Source organism: Microtus oregoni, unplaced genomic scaffold, assembly GCF_018167655.1.
Source record: "Microtus oregoni isolate MIOR12 unplaced genomic scaffold, Mior012 000001F_ref0000356, whole genome shotgun sequence".
NCBI classification, from domain to species: domain Eukaryota; kingdom Metazoa; phylum Chordata; class Mammalia; order Rodentia; family Cricetidae; genus Microtus; species Microtus oregoni.
The window spans coordinates 65,549,179-65,564,529 of NW_024543060.1; the positions used below are offsets into that span (position 1 = coordinate 65,549,179).

At 40.1% G+C, this 15,351-nt stretch overlaps 1 protein-coding gene and 1 pseudogene across 1 annotated transcript; both read left to right on the forward strand.

The window, feature by feature from the left end:
- Positions 1 to 1,163: 1,163 nt before the first annotated feature.
- LOC121460431 lies at positions 1,164 to 2,103 on the forward strand (annotated as a pseudogene).
- A 9,414-nt stretch (positions 2,104 to 11,517) lies between these two features.
- Positions 11,518 to 12,453, forward strand: LOC121463612 (olfactory receptor 6C4-like). Its single transcript, XM_041675889.1, has one exon. The coding sequence runs from the start codon at positions 11,518 to 11,520 to the stop codon at positions 12,451 to 12,453; it is 936 nt and encodes a 311-aa protein (XP_041531823.1).
- Positions 12,454 to 15,351: the final 2,898 nt, after the last annotated feature.

Below are 15,351 nucleotides of genomic sequence, written 5' to 3' on the forward strand. Positions count from 1 at the left end.
GTAATTTGTTTACAAAGACTGATTTAAATAAGCTCAAGGTTCTTATATGTTTGCTGCAATTAGGTAGGAAGGAGAGTAGGTAGGTAAACAGATAGATGAATAGATGGCAGATGATATTGTATAGGTAGGTGATAGATAGATAGATAGATAGACAGATGGATAGATGGTAGATGATATCCTATAGGTAGGTGATAGATGACAGATGGTATATAGATAGATGATAGATACATAGATAGAAAGATACATAGATAGATACATAGATACATAGATAGATGCTAGTTAAAAATACCAGAAAACAGCAAAAAGATTAGGAAATGGTTGATGGGGTAGAGGGAAGAATGATCTAAGGAGCAATAACTAAGAGGGCAGGGTTGTCATGTGGGCAGCACCGCAGACCACTCTACTAGCTCCACCCTTTCTCTAAAGCATTACAATAAGACTACATCAGTTTTATGTTCCATTTCTAGAACTTGTTTCCTTACACTGCTTCAGAGATCTCAAAAAACTTTCTACCGAAAAAGTCCCAAAACTTACTAAAGAAATATTCCTCACTGTCAAATACAGGAATGGTAAACCGGAGGCACAACCTTGTGTTTTACACTTTGAATCTCCTATTTAGGGTTCATCTGAAATTCAAACAGCAAAGTTGTCCCCTTAAAGTGAAATGATAATGTTAAAATTAATGACAACAATGTAAGAGGATCAACATAAAATCCTAATTAGCCGAAGTTTCTTGGTTTGAGATCTAGAGTATTACAGAATGGTGGGGATGAAGAAAAAATTAAAAAGATTAAAGCGGATTAAAGAACGCGTTGTCAAGACTTCTTTTAGGAAGAATCTATATCTTGAGACAATGAAGCTGAGAAGTTGCATGTTGTACATGCGCATGATCTATGTTTGGTTTGGATTCTATTTGGCATCTTTAGAAATGTAGAGAATATAGAAAAGTCAGAAAATTTTATACATAAGAACAATACAGATATTTCCACAGAGGCCACGAAGCAGGACACCAGTGGTATTGCTGTCTTACCAAACATTGTCAAGTGAGAGGAAAGGGTGCGCATGCGGGCTCCCTGGCTGGGGAGTCTTCAGGTTCCGCTGCCAGCTTCTTCTAACACTTCTCCCTTCAGGTCCGAACACTCATGACTTGGCACAAGACAGGGATGAGAAATCATACGGCAATAACAACATTCATCTTGCTGGGGTTGACAGATGATCCTAAACTACAAGTTCTCCTTTTTCTGTTTTTGTTCCTCACCTACATGTTGAGCGTGGCTGGGAACCTCACCATTATCGCTCTCATGCTCTTGGGTCCTCATCTTAAAACGCCCATGTACTTTTTTCTCCGAAACTTTTATTTCTTAGAGGTCTCGTTCACCACTGTATGTATCCCCAGGTTCCTGTACATGATGGCTTCTGAAGACAATACCATTATTTACAATGCTTGTGCTGCTCAGTTGTTTTTCGTTGTCTTCTTTGGAGCAACAGAGTTTTTCCTCCTCGCAGCCATGTCCTATGACTGCTATGCAGCCATCTGCAAACCCCTGCATTACACCAGCATCATGAACAACCGAGTTTGCGCAGCTCTTGTCCTCTCCTGTTGGTGTGCTGGCCTGTTCGTCATCCTCCCGCCTCTTGGCATAGGCCTCCAGCTGGAGTTCTGTGACTCCAATGTGATTGATCATTTTGGCTGCGATGCCTCTCCCATTCTGCAGATAACCTGCTCAGACACGGTGTTTATAGAGAAAATGATCCTGGCTTTGGCCATACTGACTCTCATCATTACTCTAATGTGTGTTGTTCTGTCCTACACATACATCATCAAGACCATTTTTAAAGTTCCCTTCTGCCCAGCAGAGGAAGAAAGCCTTTTCCACTTGCTCTTCCCACATGATTGTGGTTTCCATCACCTACGGCAGCTGCATCTTCATCTACATCAAGCCTTCAGCAAAGGAAGGGGTGGCCATCAATAAGGTTGTGTCTTTGCTCACAACATCAGTGGCCCCTCTGCTTAACCCGTTCATTTATACACTTCGAAACAAGCAAGTCAAAGCAGCTTTCAAAGACACCGTAAAACGAATTGTATTTCTCACAAAGAAGTAAGTTCCTTAGGCGCACCTAAATTTAATCTAAGTAACCGGGCTTGACAGTGTGTGTCTTCCTCCCATCACATAGATTCATCGAGATAATTTTGCTTTGATAGTTTTCTCTTATAATCCAAAAATGAAAATCATGTAAATTGTTTCACCTTCTTTTAAGTTTATTTTACTTAGAATGGTTTCTTCAATTAGTGTATTATTCAAAGATTACATTACATACATTTCCAAGGCCATGCAAAAGACATACAAATAAGAGTTGTGTCTCTGGTGGGATCTAAACACACATGTCTCATTTCTTGGGAATACTTTAACTTTTGCCCTCGACTCAGCAAGAGTCATTAAAGACTCTTCTTTAAAAACCTATACCATGTTTCAATACGATCAAAGTCCCAATGCTAAGGGGTAACAGCTTTCAGATGTTGATATTTCACTGGTTTGTCTCATAACACACGTGAAGGGGATGCTGACAAACCTACCACTGCCTGGAGTGTACCTGTGTTACTCATTTCCCCAAAGACCAAACATCTTTCCCTCCTGTCATCTCGTCTATGGCAAACTGGCCACAATCAAAGAACTGAAATTTAGCTCATCTTTTACCTGCTAGCTCAGGCATTTTAGGGATGTTTTATCTGGTGCTATCAGTCTATCAGTATCTGAGAAGTACATGTGTATCTGTGTGGTGTGCTCCTCTGAAGAGCCCCAATGTGCAAGGTGGTGTTCTCGATCTAAATACCTCATTTAAAAGCAAAAGGAAAGGAGACTATTCAGTTAGTTTTGCTGAAAATTTATAAGGAAGGACAAAGTGGGGACCTGAGCACCCCTTTGCGATGGACCTTTAGTTGAACTATCTTGGCGACAAAGATGGGTGTTGTTGAATATGTGGGAATAAAGATGAAAGATCAAGGTACTTGCTTAGATGTGTGTGAGGATTATGTGCATTAGTGATTAACTTGAAGTTACCAACAATGCATTGCTGTCACATTAAGGGAAGAAATAGAAACACTTTCCATTGCCTTCTAGACAAGAACGAGTTCAAATCTGAACTCTGCACATCACACTCCCCGTATGTTCCATCGTCGTCTGTCAGCTGCGTTGCTACGCATCTGTGTCTGCACCAGTATCTGTGTCTGTCCCTGTATGTGTGTGTGTGTCTGTCTGCCGGTGTGCTGTCTGTTTCTTTCTGCATGTGTCTCTGTGTCTGTGTGGTTCTTTGTCTGTCTGTCTATCTATCTGTCTGTCTGAGAGAGAGAGAGAGAGAGAGAGAGAGAGAGAGAGAGAGAGAGAGAGGAGCTGTGTTCCTGTATATGCTGTGTGTGTCTGTTATATGTCTGTCTGTCTGTCCCAACAGAGGGCTTCACACTGAATTTATTGAACAACACAGAAACATCACATGGGGAAGGAATGGGATACTTTCCAGAAATCTTTAGCTGAGGTTTAAAGGGATTAAGTCACTGGCTCCATCTGATCCCAACCAACCCACGTAATATTGTTTATAATCAATATCCATAAATGGCTGCTTTCAACCTTAATGGTAGATTTCAGGAAGTTTGTTTACAACTTATGTTTGCTGTTTTCAGAAAATGATACACATGCATTATCTGGGTCAGGGGCATAGGAGAGTACATGACTCTCCTTAAATTAAATTAAATTAAAATTGCAGCTATGCATTAGCTTAGGTTGTAAAAGTCAATTGCATAGAAAATCCAAAGCAAGTACGGTTGGCCTTACATTATTCTCTCAAAGGCAGTTTAATCAAACAGTTTGAGCACACAGTAGGATAACATTCTTAAATCTTAAGCTACTTCAAGGTCTATTGTTAACCCTAGTTCTGAGGTCCAGCAAAAGTTCCAGGCTCTTAGGATGCAAGAGGTATTTTCAGAATACTGCATCATCACATGCAAAGTAGTCTATGAAGAAAACAACTTGGCGTGTTCCTGTCTTTAATTCCTGAAGCTTGTACCTCATGTAAGCATTTTCTGTGGTGGAATACTAGTATTCTTAATTTTTTTTTCTGGGGAAACTGAAAATCATGGAGAGGTTTGTGAAGGTGAGACGAGAACCAGTAATCACTATGAAAATAACTCAGATCAAATTTTTAAAATGCTCTAAAGTGATAAAGTCTTCTCATTGTTTATGTGTTTTCTAATTGTGGAAATAAAGTTTTGTGCCTTCATAGTGTGCACACAGCTATTATTTATTCCTACCAAACATCTTCTCATTACTCAGGTATATTCCAAGTAACACCATAGACATATTAAAGGTATAACCCTTCTTTAGATGACAAAAATATTCAGAGGAAATAGGATTATTCTCCAAAGAATTTCTTTTCATATTTAAAAATTTTAAAACATCAAAAAATATAACTAACATCCTCAGGCTTCCTTTATGATAAACACACATCTGTAGGATCTGCATATTTACTAAGCATCTGTGTTAATGGTTGCACGTGAAGTGTGGCCCCTCAGCAGTCAGTATTTATAATAGTTAATCTCCTTATTTTCTTCGGACAATGGTGAAAGCTAAGAATATTCCACAAAATCATATAGCCAGGCACCTGTAATCTCAGCACTCAGGGAGCAGAAGCAAGAAGGTCAAGAGTTCAAGGCTGAGCTAGTTAACAACTTCAAGACCATCCCGAGCACAGAAACCTTCTCTAAAACCACGAAAAGAAAAATTTTAAGATTTTTTTTTAAAACCTATCCAGTTCACCATTCAAGAACCAAGTATATTTGGATAGGATAAATGTTTGAAATTAATTAGGTTCAGAAACATGTGTTCTAGAAAATGGGGCATTCTCCTCTTGGTCATCCACTCAATACGAGGAAATGCAAATCAGTCCACACTGTGCTGTCTTTAACCAGAGCACCCGTGGGCAGAGGTAGATGCACAATATGAACAACTAAGATCACTCTTACATCAAGTCCAGTCACTACTGAAACTGTACCAAGTCTGATCAACCAAAATGTTCAGCACTTTGTGGTATTAACTGTTATAGAAAGATTAGAATTTCACATGGAAATAGCTAATTTTTCCATACGTATCTCCAAAGATATGTGTCTATGCCACCCTGATCTCAACTCTTCCGTCTCTACCCCCTCAGAATTACCAGTTTCTTCCACTACAAGGTTTTTCCTGCTACAGGCCCCTAAGGAGTAGTGAGAGTGGGAGAACAGTCTTCCCCAGAGAAGAGCATAAGAAGCAATTATCAATATGAACTGATTACCCCTGAAAACATACATACAAGTACCATTATACAGACTGGGAAGATTATATTTAGAAATATGTATGTTTATATTTCTATATATATATGTGTGTATGTGTGTGCATGTAGCAGCAATTAATGAAAAAAGAGGCCATGAATTTGAAAGAGGGAGCAAACAAAGGGAGAATGATGCAATTATATTATAATCTCAAAAATAAACAAAAAAAAGAAAGTTGTTTAAACAATAGTTTTTTCTTGATGGAAGATCCACGGAGAGAGAAAACTGTGTCACCCATGTCTCATATTCCTGTCAAGGCTGTTAGAGTACTAACCTAAAGTCTTTTTTTTTTTTGAGTTTCTCTCATAGGTTTTATTTTTATTTTTTTCTTATATATATTTTTTATTTTTTTTAGTTGTTGCAAAAAAAAAATTTCCGCCTCCTCCCCGTTTCCCATTTCCCTCCCCCTCCTCGCACACATCGCCCCCTCCCCCTACTCCCCTACCCCTCTCCCCCTTCCCCCCACTCCATTCCCCCTCCCTCTCAAGAATGAAGAGCAGTCCAGATTCCCTGCCCTGCGGGAAGTCCATGGTCCTCCCACTTCTATCCAGGACCAGGAAGGTGAGCATCCAAACAGGCTAGGCTCCCACAAAGCCACTTCAGGTATTAGGATCCAAACCTAGTGCCATTGTTCTTGGCTTCTCATCTCTCAATATTACTCACCCTTATGCATGGGCTTTATCATCCTTAAATACTATTTTCTTAAACTCTACAGAACCTTCTAGCTTACAAGTTTGAAAAGTTCACTAATTGATCAGAAGTTGATCTTCAGATTTTCTGGTACAATGTATTTAGAATGGTACTGTCCCTCTTTGGGCTTCTTCCCCGGAACTTCAGACAAATTCCAATTTTGGATCATCCTACAAACTATCTGACCATGGCTCCTCAAAGTTAGCAAGACTGTTGAAAGCAAGGAATGTTAGAGACTCCATCACAGACAAGAGGAGACTAAAGATACACAGCAATTCAACAGGATCACTCTGGGTAAGATCATGAAGTGCAGAAGGCAACTAGGTAAATGTTTCTAAAAATATGAATAAATGGTGGAATTTGTTTAACAATAACCTATCAGTACCAATTGATTTAGTTATAAAAAGGCATCAGAATGATGTAAGGAGTTATTAATAGGAGACACTGAGCACGTGGTATGTGATAAGACTCTACCGTATGTATGGTTGTCCCGATTGCTCTGTAATCTAAAATGCTTTCTTAATTTTTTTTATTGAAAATAGATTCTTTTCATACAATATACTCTGATTGGAGCTTCTCCTTCCAGAACCTCTCCACCTCCCTTCCCATCCAAATTCCACCCTTTGGAGGGTGGTCTGAAAGAAGATGCCCATAAAGGGAGTGACACTATTAGGAAGTATGGCCTTGTTGAAATAGGTGTGGTCTTGTTGGAGGAAGTGTGTCACTGTGGAGTTTGGGCTTTAAGTTCTCCTATATCCAAGACATTCTCAGGGTCACAGTCCACTTCCTGTAGCCTTATGATTAAGATGTAGCCAACTCTATATCTGCTTGCATGCCTTTGTGCTCCTCACCATAACAATAATAGACTGAACCTCTGAACTGTAAGCCAACACCTCCATTAAATGTTTTTCTTCATTAAAAAAAAAACAACAAATCCCACCCTTTGTTTCTCTTTCTCATTAGAAAATAGGCTTTTAAAAAATAATAGCATAAGATAAAACAAAAACAAATGGAATAGGATAAAAATAGAAGTAAAAGAGCCAGAGAAAAAAGTGCAAGAAATGCATACAAATGCAGAGACACACACTTTGCACCCAGAAATCCCATATAAACACAAAAAACCATAATATGTATGAAAAATCTTTAAAGGGTCTGCTCAAGAGAACTACAATTCATAAGTTGCATACCTATTTTCTCTACCTAAAAAAGATCCGTGGCTTTCCAAATGACTTGAAGACAATTTAAAAATACCTCTGGTACTACAATATAAGCTTGTCTGGAATGTCATATGAAAATCATTGCTTTGTATAATTGATACATGCTAGTAAAGAAATGATCTCTTTTGCAGGCCACTCCATACAAGGATGACATCCAACCCCATCACTTCATCCCTGAGGCTCTTCTCTCCAGCCTGATGATGACCTATGCTTAACACTCCCCTTGAAACCTCCTCACATGTCTCTCCAGGATGCCTTCTTTAAACATCTTTTAAACCTTTGTTCTTTACTATCACAACAAAAGGTTATTATTAATCTCCAGTATCAAGACCTCCAGGGAACATATTGTTTGTTAGCACAATTGATCCTGTAGTGCCTGTTCTGAAGACAGGGAAAAATGTCACTGTGAATATTTAAAAATCTCCAAAAATCTAACACACACTCTGCTCTAATCATCATCTCCCCCAAGAACAGAGCGAGCCCAAGAGTCCTCTGGTATGTCATTCGCAAGTTAATGAATATTTGAAAAATTGTTTGACACTTTGCTCTATAGCATAGAAAATGTAAAAGAAGGAAATTTCCCAAGGCAATGAGACAATCACTGAAATGTAGAAGCGTGAAAGGTTAGCAACAGCATGGGTGACACTCTGAAGTGTCACATGAATCACTGACATCACAAGTATTTTCCATGCAGAAGGGAAATCCATTAGTGTTATCCAGTGTTGCTAGGCATTATTCTAAGAAATGTGTCTGGAAATAACGGTATGGCCACAATACAACACAATACAACATTTATTGATTAAGTGGATTGGCGTGACTGTCAAAACAGAGAAACTATCATACGCTGATACCCACTATGTTTCTCACAATAACAGACATGCTGCAATCGAAATATTATGTCTTTACTCTCACAGTGTGATATCAACTTTATTGTGACCATGTGTGTCAACATCTAGCATCCACTATATTCTACTGACAGTGTTATGTTAATCAGGTTCATGGGGGTTGCTCATTAATAAATTATGCCCTTGACTAGATTAGCAAGAAGATTTATCCATAAAAAAGAACAAAGCTATATACTGATCTTTTAGGAGAGACATACAATTAATTTTTGTTCCCCAATTCTTGTCATCGTAAGCCCAGAATAATACTTTAAAAGTACCATATGTGCTTTTATGTACACATTATATACACAAATATTGCAGCTTTTTAATTCTGTGAAGAGACAATATTTTTATTTAATAAAATAAAGTTTAAAACAAGATGTCACTTCAGAGCTGGAGAGATGACTCAGAGTGTCACAGCTCTAAATGAGATGTTTCCCCCAAATCCCTCCCCTAAGAGAGAATCCCAAGGAAGAGGAACCAGAAGGAGTGGGGAGACAGAAAGGATGGAGGATGTCAGAAGAACAAAGCCCTCTAAAACAACCGAGAAAAGTCATATGTACTCAGAAAGACTGAAGTAGCAATCAGAGGACCTACATGGGTCTGCATCAGGTCCCCTACATTTAAACTATACCTTTCAGTTTAACACTTTATTGGGGGACTACTGAATGTGTGAACAAGTGGGTCTCCGATGCTTGTGCCTTCTCTTGTGGTTCTTTTATTTTTCTGTTGCCTTGTCTTGTCCAACTTCAATATAAGGATTTTATCTTATTATATTTTATTTTTCCTTATATTGTGTTGTTATTATCTTAGAAGCTTGTTATTTTCTTTTTTTTCTGATTATAGGGTGTGCTTTTAATTAAACATGTAGACCAAGATGTGCAATAAAATATTTCAGTCTTTCACTTCTCTTGTCAGAGTCAGGCGCATAGAAATGTACAGTCAAGGATAGAAGAGATGAGTATATTTACTTTCGTCGCGTAATCATTTCATATAAAGATAAAAATACCATGGCTTGAATCATAAAGAGCTATGTCTGTTCAAGCTTGTTATTTTCTAATGAGAGATAGAAAGGGAATGAATTCAGATGTGAGAGGGGATAGGTAGGAACAGACAGAAGTAGAGAGAGGGAAACTGTATTCAAAATTCTATGGTATGAGAAAATGATAAAAGAATATATATTTAATGAAAGAAAAACACAGTAAAAAAAGAATATACATCTTTAAGATTCCAGTAGACATTAAGCATCATGATTCTTGACCTTTCTATTGGGAGACAGCATTGTTGGACCAGTCCAACCACAGCCCTTAAGCCATTATAATAAATCAACTATGTTTGTGTATATGTAAGCATATGAATCATGTACACACACACACAAACACACACACACACACACACACACACGCACACACAACACTATCAGTTCTGTTCCTGTAAAGAACCCTGAGTAAACACTTCACTTCCTTCCTCCTGCCATGGTTATCGCTTCAGTTCCCACAAGGCTATTATTCCAACTCCTACATGGAGGCAGCTTTCTCATGGGTCTGTTTGGAGCATCTACCATAGTTACCTCTTAAATTTAATCCCCAGTACTCTTTTTGAGAGACTAACTAACATTTCCTGGACCTGAGTCTCAAGGCAATCACTTATCCTCCAATGGTCTCTGATGAGTCAATTAAACAAAATAGTCTTTCCCTGAACCTTATATAAAGTTGGAAAAAGGCCCAAGACCACACTTTAGACCAAATACAAGCAGTAGGGCTTTCAGCTGACTGTTCCTATATCCAGTTGCTTTGAGTAAGGCAACATCCTCAGGAATTACATGTTGAGTCTATGTGGGCCCATGAAGGGGCAGTAAGTGGCTAGTAAAGGATGAGGAGAACTAGAAACGTTCAGACAACCTCCACAGAAGCCTGTGCTTTGTGAGAAAAGGGGGCTGTGGGAGGATCCAGATAGGAATGATCCACTGAGTCAGGTTCCATCCATATCTACCTCTCCACTCCGACTCACAACACCAAGAATCCACAAGCCTGCATCTGCGCTTTGTGAGCAGCCAGGGTTCAGGTTAGCATTAAAATCTGTCTTAGTGTCCGTTGTGTCCCAGCTTCCATTCTCGTCCAACCTCCCCATCTGACTCTCCCCACCTAACGTCCAGAGGCAAATCCCTCAGCTCCTTCCCTGTGTCAAAACGTGAGTATGTCCTCCCTCCATCAGGGCTGTGGCCATGTGAATAGGGCTGTCTACTACGCTTTCTGCAACTTTTGATATTAAAAACCACACTTTGGTTTGTTTTGAACATTTTTAACGTGAAGGATAAAGAAAGGTCTTCCATCCTTCACACAGAAAAAACATCTCTGGCCACTGGAATTCTTCCAAAGGCTAGAATGTGCACACACAGATAAAATCACACTGTTGGGAAGCAGGGCACCAGCATATATTATAGTCTTATATAAGTCATAAAATATAAATTCCCCATATTATTCCACAATAGAAATAATTGTAATTTTGTTCTTTGCATACTCCTGTAGTTTTATTGTTTCCAATATTTAATTATTGCAATGATAAATGAAAATATTCACACAATGATCCATGGGTGCTTGTGTTGTGTTGGATATGAACATGAATTTGGAAGACAAAGCAGTGAAATCTCCAGAAGCTGAATGCTAATGGGCAGAAAGTGTTCCAGCTAGACAAGAAAACCTCTTCAAAGTCTCCTCTAACAGACTTAGTTAGTAAACACTGAAAGAAAATCTGGGGGGCCCAGGAACCCCTTCCCTGAAAATACTGATATTATGGAATAACAATCCCATTACAGATATCTATATCTATACAGAATTCACTATTTGAAGGCTTTTTGAGCTTTGTCCTAGGCACAAAACCTAAAGAGAGAGAGAGAGAGAGAGAGAGAGAGAGAGAGAGAGAGAGAGAGGACCAATCCTGCACTGCCTGTGGGTGTTAGCAAATGAAGAAACAGAATAAAGCAGGTGGTGAATGTGTTGTGATGGCAACAATAGAGTGGATCATCGAGACAGTGAGCTGGGGAAAGATGGCACGTGCTACTACATCCTCTGATGTTTGAAGGAAGAATAAGGCATAAAAATTAAAATTGAAAGGCTGCACCCAGGAAAGCCCAGTTGGTCATGGGACTGCTTGCAGCAAAGTCATAGGATATACATTTTAACACAGATTTGGTGAAGAGCAAGTTTGAAGCCAGCAGCCATTGTGTCTGGATGACTCAGAATAGATGGATTCCCTAAAGACAGATTTTCAAAGGAACTCCGAGACCTCTTGACTGCAGCGTTGGGCTCTGCTCACCATCATCGCCCGTTTCTCTCTTTTTCAGCTTTATGAGGCACAAAAGTCGGTGATGAAAAATCAGACTCTGACCGAATTCATTCTGCTGGGACTCACAGACGCCCCAGAGCTTCAGGTCTGTGTTTTCCTGTTTCTCCTGCTCACGTACATCCTCAGCATTGTGGGGAATCTCACCATCATCCTCCTCACACTGCTGGATTCCCACCTCCAGACACCCATGTACTTCTTTCTCAGGAACTTCTCCTTCCTGGAGATCTCCTTCACATCCACGTTTACTCCCCGGATACTCTTCAGCATCTCTACGGGAATCAAGACCATCAGCTTTGCTGGCTGCTTCACGCAGTACTTCTTTGCTTTCTTCTTTGGAGCCACTGAGTTTTACCTTCTCACGGCCATGTCCTATGACCGCTATGTGGCCATCTGCAAACCCCTGCACTACACCACCATCATGAACAACAGGGTCTGCTCCCTGTTGGTCCTCTGCTCTTGGCTGAGTGGCTTCCTGATCATCTTATTCTTAATCATCTTGACCAGTCAGCTGGATTTCTGTGCATCCAATGTGCTCAATCATTATTACTGTGACTATGGGCCCCTCATAGAAATCGCTTGTTCAGACACAAGGTTGCTGAGGCTCATTGAATTTGTCTTAGCCGTCATGACCTTGATAGTCACCCTGGTTCTGGTGATTCTCTCGTACACCCACATCATCAGGACCATTCTGAAGATCCCTTCTGCACAGCAGAGAAAGAAAGCCTTTTCCACATGTTCTTCCCACATGGTTGTCATCTCCCTTTCTTACGGGAGCTGCATCTTCATGTACATAAAGCCTTCAGCAACAGAAGGAGTTGCCTTCAATAAGGGTGTGGCTGTGCTCAATAACTCAGTTGCCCCTTTACTTAACCCATTCATTTACACTCTAAGGAATAAGCAAGTAAAACAAGCCTTCAGTGATGCTGTCAGAAAAGTACTGCATCTTCACTCCCTTTAGTGGCCTGATAATGAATGAAAATGTGGGGTGATGTTCAGGATCTTTCTCTTCTCCACTGAAGTGACTTCTCAGGTAAGCTGGGTATGGCTGGAGTCAGCAGTCTGTTTCAAACTAACTCAAGACCTTTCTGATATCTACTTTTGATGACAGAGGCAGAAAAATTGTATTGGTAGACTGTATACAGAATATAGCTAGTTAAACTCTTTTGCCTGTCATAAATTGGGGGAATCAATCTAATTACTGCACCTATATTATTCCCATTATCATCTCTTAACTTTTCAATCAATAACTATCAAAAACATAAATACACTGTGTCAGAAATTCCTACCTCTTTCTCAGAAGTGATTACTATATCGTGTACAATTTTTTTTCATGACAGGGTTTCTCTGTGTAGCTTTGGAGTCCCTGCTGTAAGTAGCTCCTGCTCACCAGGCCTGCCTCTGCCTCTCAAGTGCTGGGATTAGAGGTGTGCACCACCACTACCCAACTTGAATTTTTCTTTGTGGGTTGCTTTTATTTGAGCTTTAAACAATTTCATTTCTCAAGTTTCTTACTCTGATAACTCTTCAGATTGCCTCTCTGCCTGAGGAGATGACTCAACAGATAAAGTGCTTGCTTTAAAAACATGAGGACCTGGATTCAGATTCCCAGCACTGATGTAGTAGCTGGGCATGTTGACTTGTACCAGTAACCATAACATATAAGACAGGATCAAAGATGAGCTGATTCTAGATATTCACTCTCTAGAATGTAAAAGGTAAGCTACAGGTTCAGTGAGAAATCCTGTGTCAGATAGTAAGGTGGCAAGCAATTGAGGAAAGACTCCAGATGTCAACATCTGACTGCCACATTCTCATAGAAAAGCAAGTGCACACATACACACACACACACACACACACACACACAAGCACCCCCACACACCACACAGACACAATAAACATACACCCTCACTCATACATGCACACCACATACAACACACACACAGACACACAAAACACACAACCTCACACATAAGTACTCCCTACATACATCATACACACAGAGACACATAAAACACATGCCCTCACACATACCCACACCACATAAAACACACACATACAAACATACAAAACAAAGAGACACATAAAATACACACCCTCACGCAGACACACACCACATAAAACACACAGAGAGAGGGAAGAGCAAGAATATGAGCAAAGAATTCCCACTGAAACAGCTTACTTGAGCCAATGGGAGCTCACTGACTCTGACCTGACAATAGAGGAACAAGCATAGGATCAAACTAGGTCCGAATGTGGGTGTCAGTTGTCTGGCTGGGACAGACTACAGGGCCACTGGTAGTGGCACCAGGATTTATCCCTACTGCTTGTACTGGCTTTCTGGAGCCCATTCTCTTTGGAGAGACACCTTGCTCTGACTAGCTATAGTAAAGAAGGCCTTGTTCCTGACTCAAAGCAATGTGCCAGACTTTGGTGACTTCCCACGTGAACCCTTATCTTTTCTGAGGAATGGAAGGGAAGATGAAGGGAGTGGGAGAAGGGGAGGAATTGGGAACTGGGATTGGTTTGTAAAATGAGAAAATATTTTTTAAATAAATTAATTTAAAAAAGAGTTGCTGTGGTCATGGTGTCTTTCATAGCAATAAAAATCCAAACTAAGACAGTCCCCAGAGTCTATCATAGTCTCAACAATGTCTAAAAGTCCAAAGATCAAAGTCTTTTCTGAGAGTCTTGTGATCTTTTCACTGTAATCCCCATAAAATCAAAATCCAAAACAGATAACATACTTCCGACATAAAATGGCACAGTATATACATAACCATTCCAAAACATAGGAAAGTGAGCGTAGTGAGGAAATACTGGACCAAAATTAGACTGAAAATCAACTGGGCAAACTCCAAACTCTTCATCTCCATGTTTGATGTTAAAAAAAACCCTTCTGATCTCCAATTTTTTTCAGCTTTGTTGACTGCATCACACCTCTTTCTCTTGGGCTGTTTCCACTGCCTGTGAGCTACTCTTCTCAGCAGGTATCCCACAGCTCTGTCATCTCCAGCATCTTGGGGTCTTCAAGGCAATTGAGGGTTCAGCTGCACAACTTCACACAATGGCCATCTCTAAGCTTTTCTCTAATTCGTTTTCACAAGTTGGAAATAAAGCAGTGTGGGATCTTGTCCCGAGGGGACTCCTTTGATTCCATTTCTTAATCTCTATTTTTCTTCATGAAATAAAACTTTAAAATCACTCAGAAACGTTTACAACCTGTGTGGAAATTCCTGGACATCGTTCACAGGGACAAAACAAACAAACAAACAAAACAAAACAAAACAAAAACAAAAAACCCCCTAAAATTAAGATAGTTCTCTACAGAAGCATAATCTGCCTCTGTCTCCCTTCCTCTCCGCAGATCTGGGTGTGTCTCTCTTTCTCACTCTCTTTTCAACATGTTTCCTTTTCCCTAACCCAGCAACACGATTGGTGAGCTAGGTTAAACAAGGGCTGTTTGTGCCACATTATAGTATCAGTTTGGACAAGGACAGTGGTGTGGGAGGTCCTTCTCTTTATGTGTTGCTTTTATTGGTTAATGAATAAAGAACTATCTTGGGCCTGAGCAGGGAACTGAGGTAGGTGGACAAAGCTGGGCTGAATGCTGGGAGAAAGAAGAACAGAGTAAAAGAGAAGCCATGGAGCCTCCACCAGATTCAGACATGACGAAGCATTGCTGGTAGGCCATGACCTGGTGGTGATGCATAGATTAATAGAGATGGGTTAAAATAAGACATAGGGACAGCCTGCTTCAGGACTGAGGGGTCTGGAGAGCCAGTGAGGAGTATTCCTGCTGCTGGGGCTTCATTGTAGCATCTCACCCTGCCCCCCCCCCCCAAGCCTGGCTTTTTGT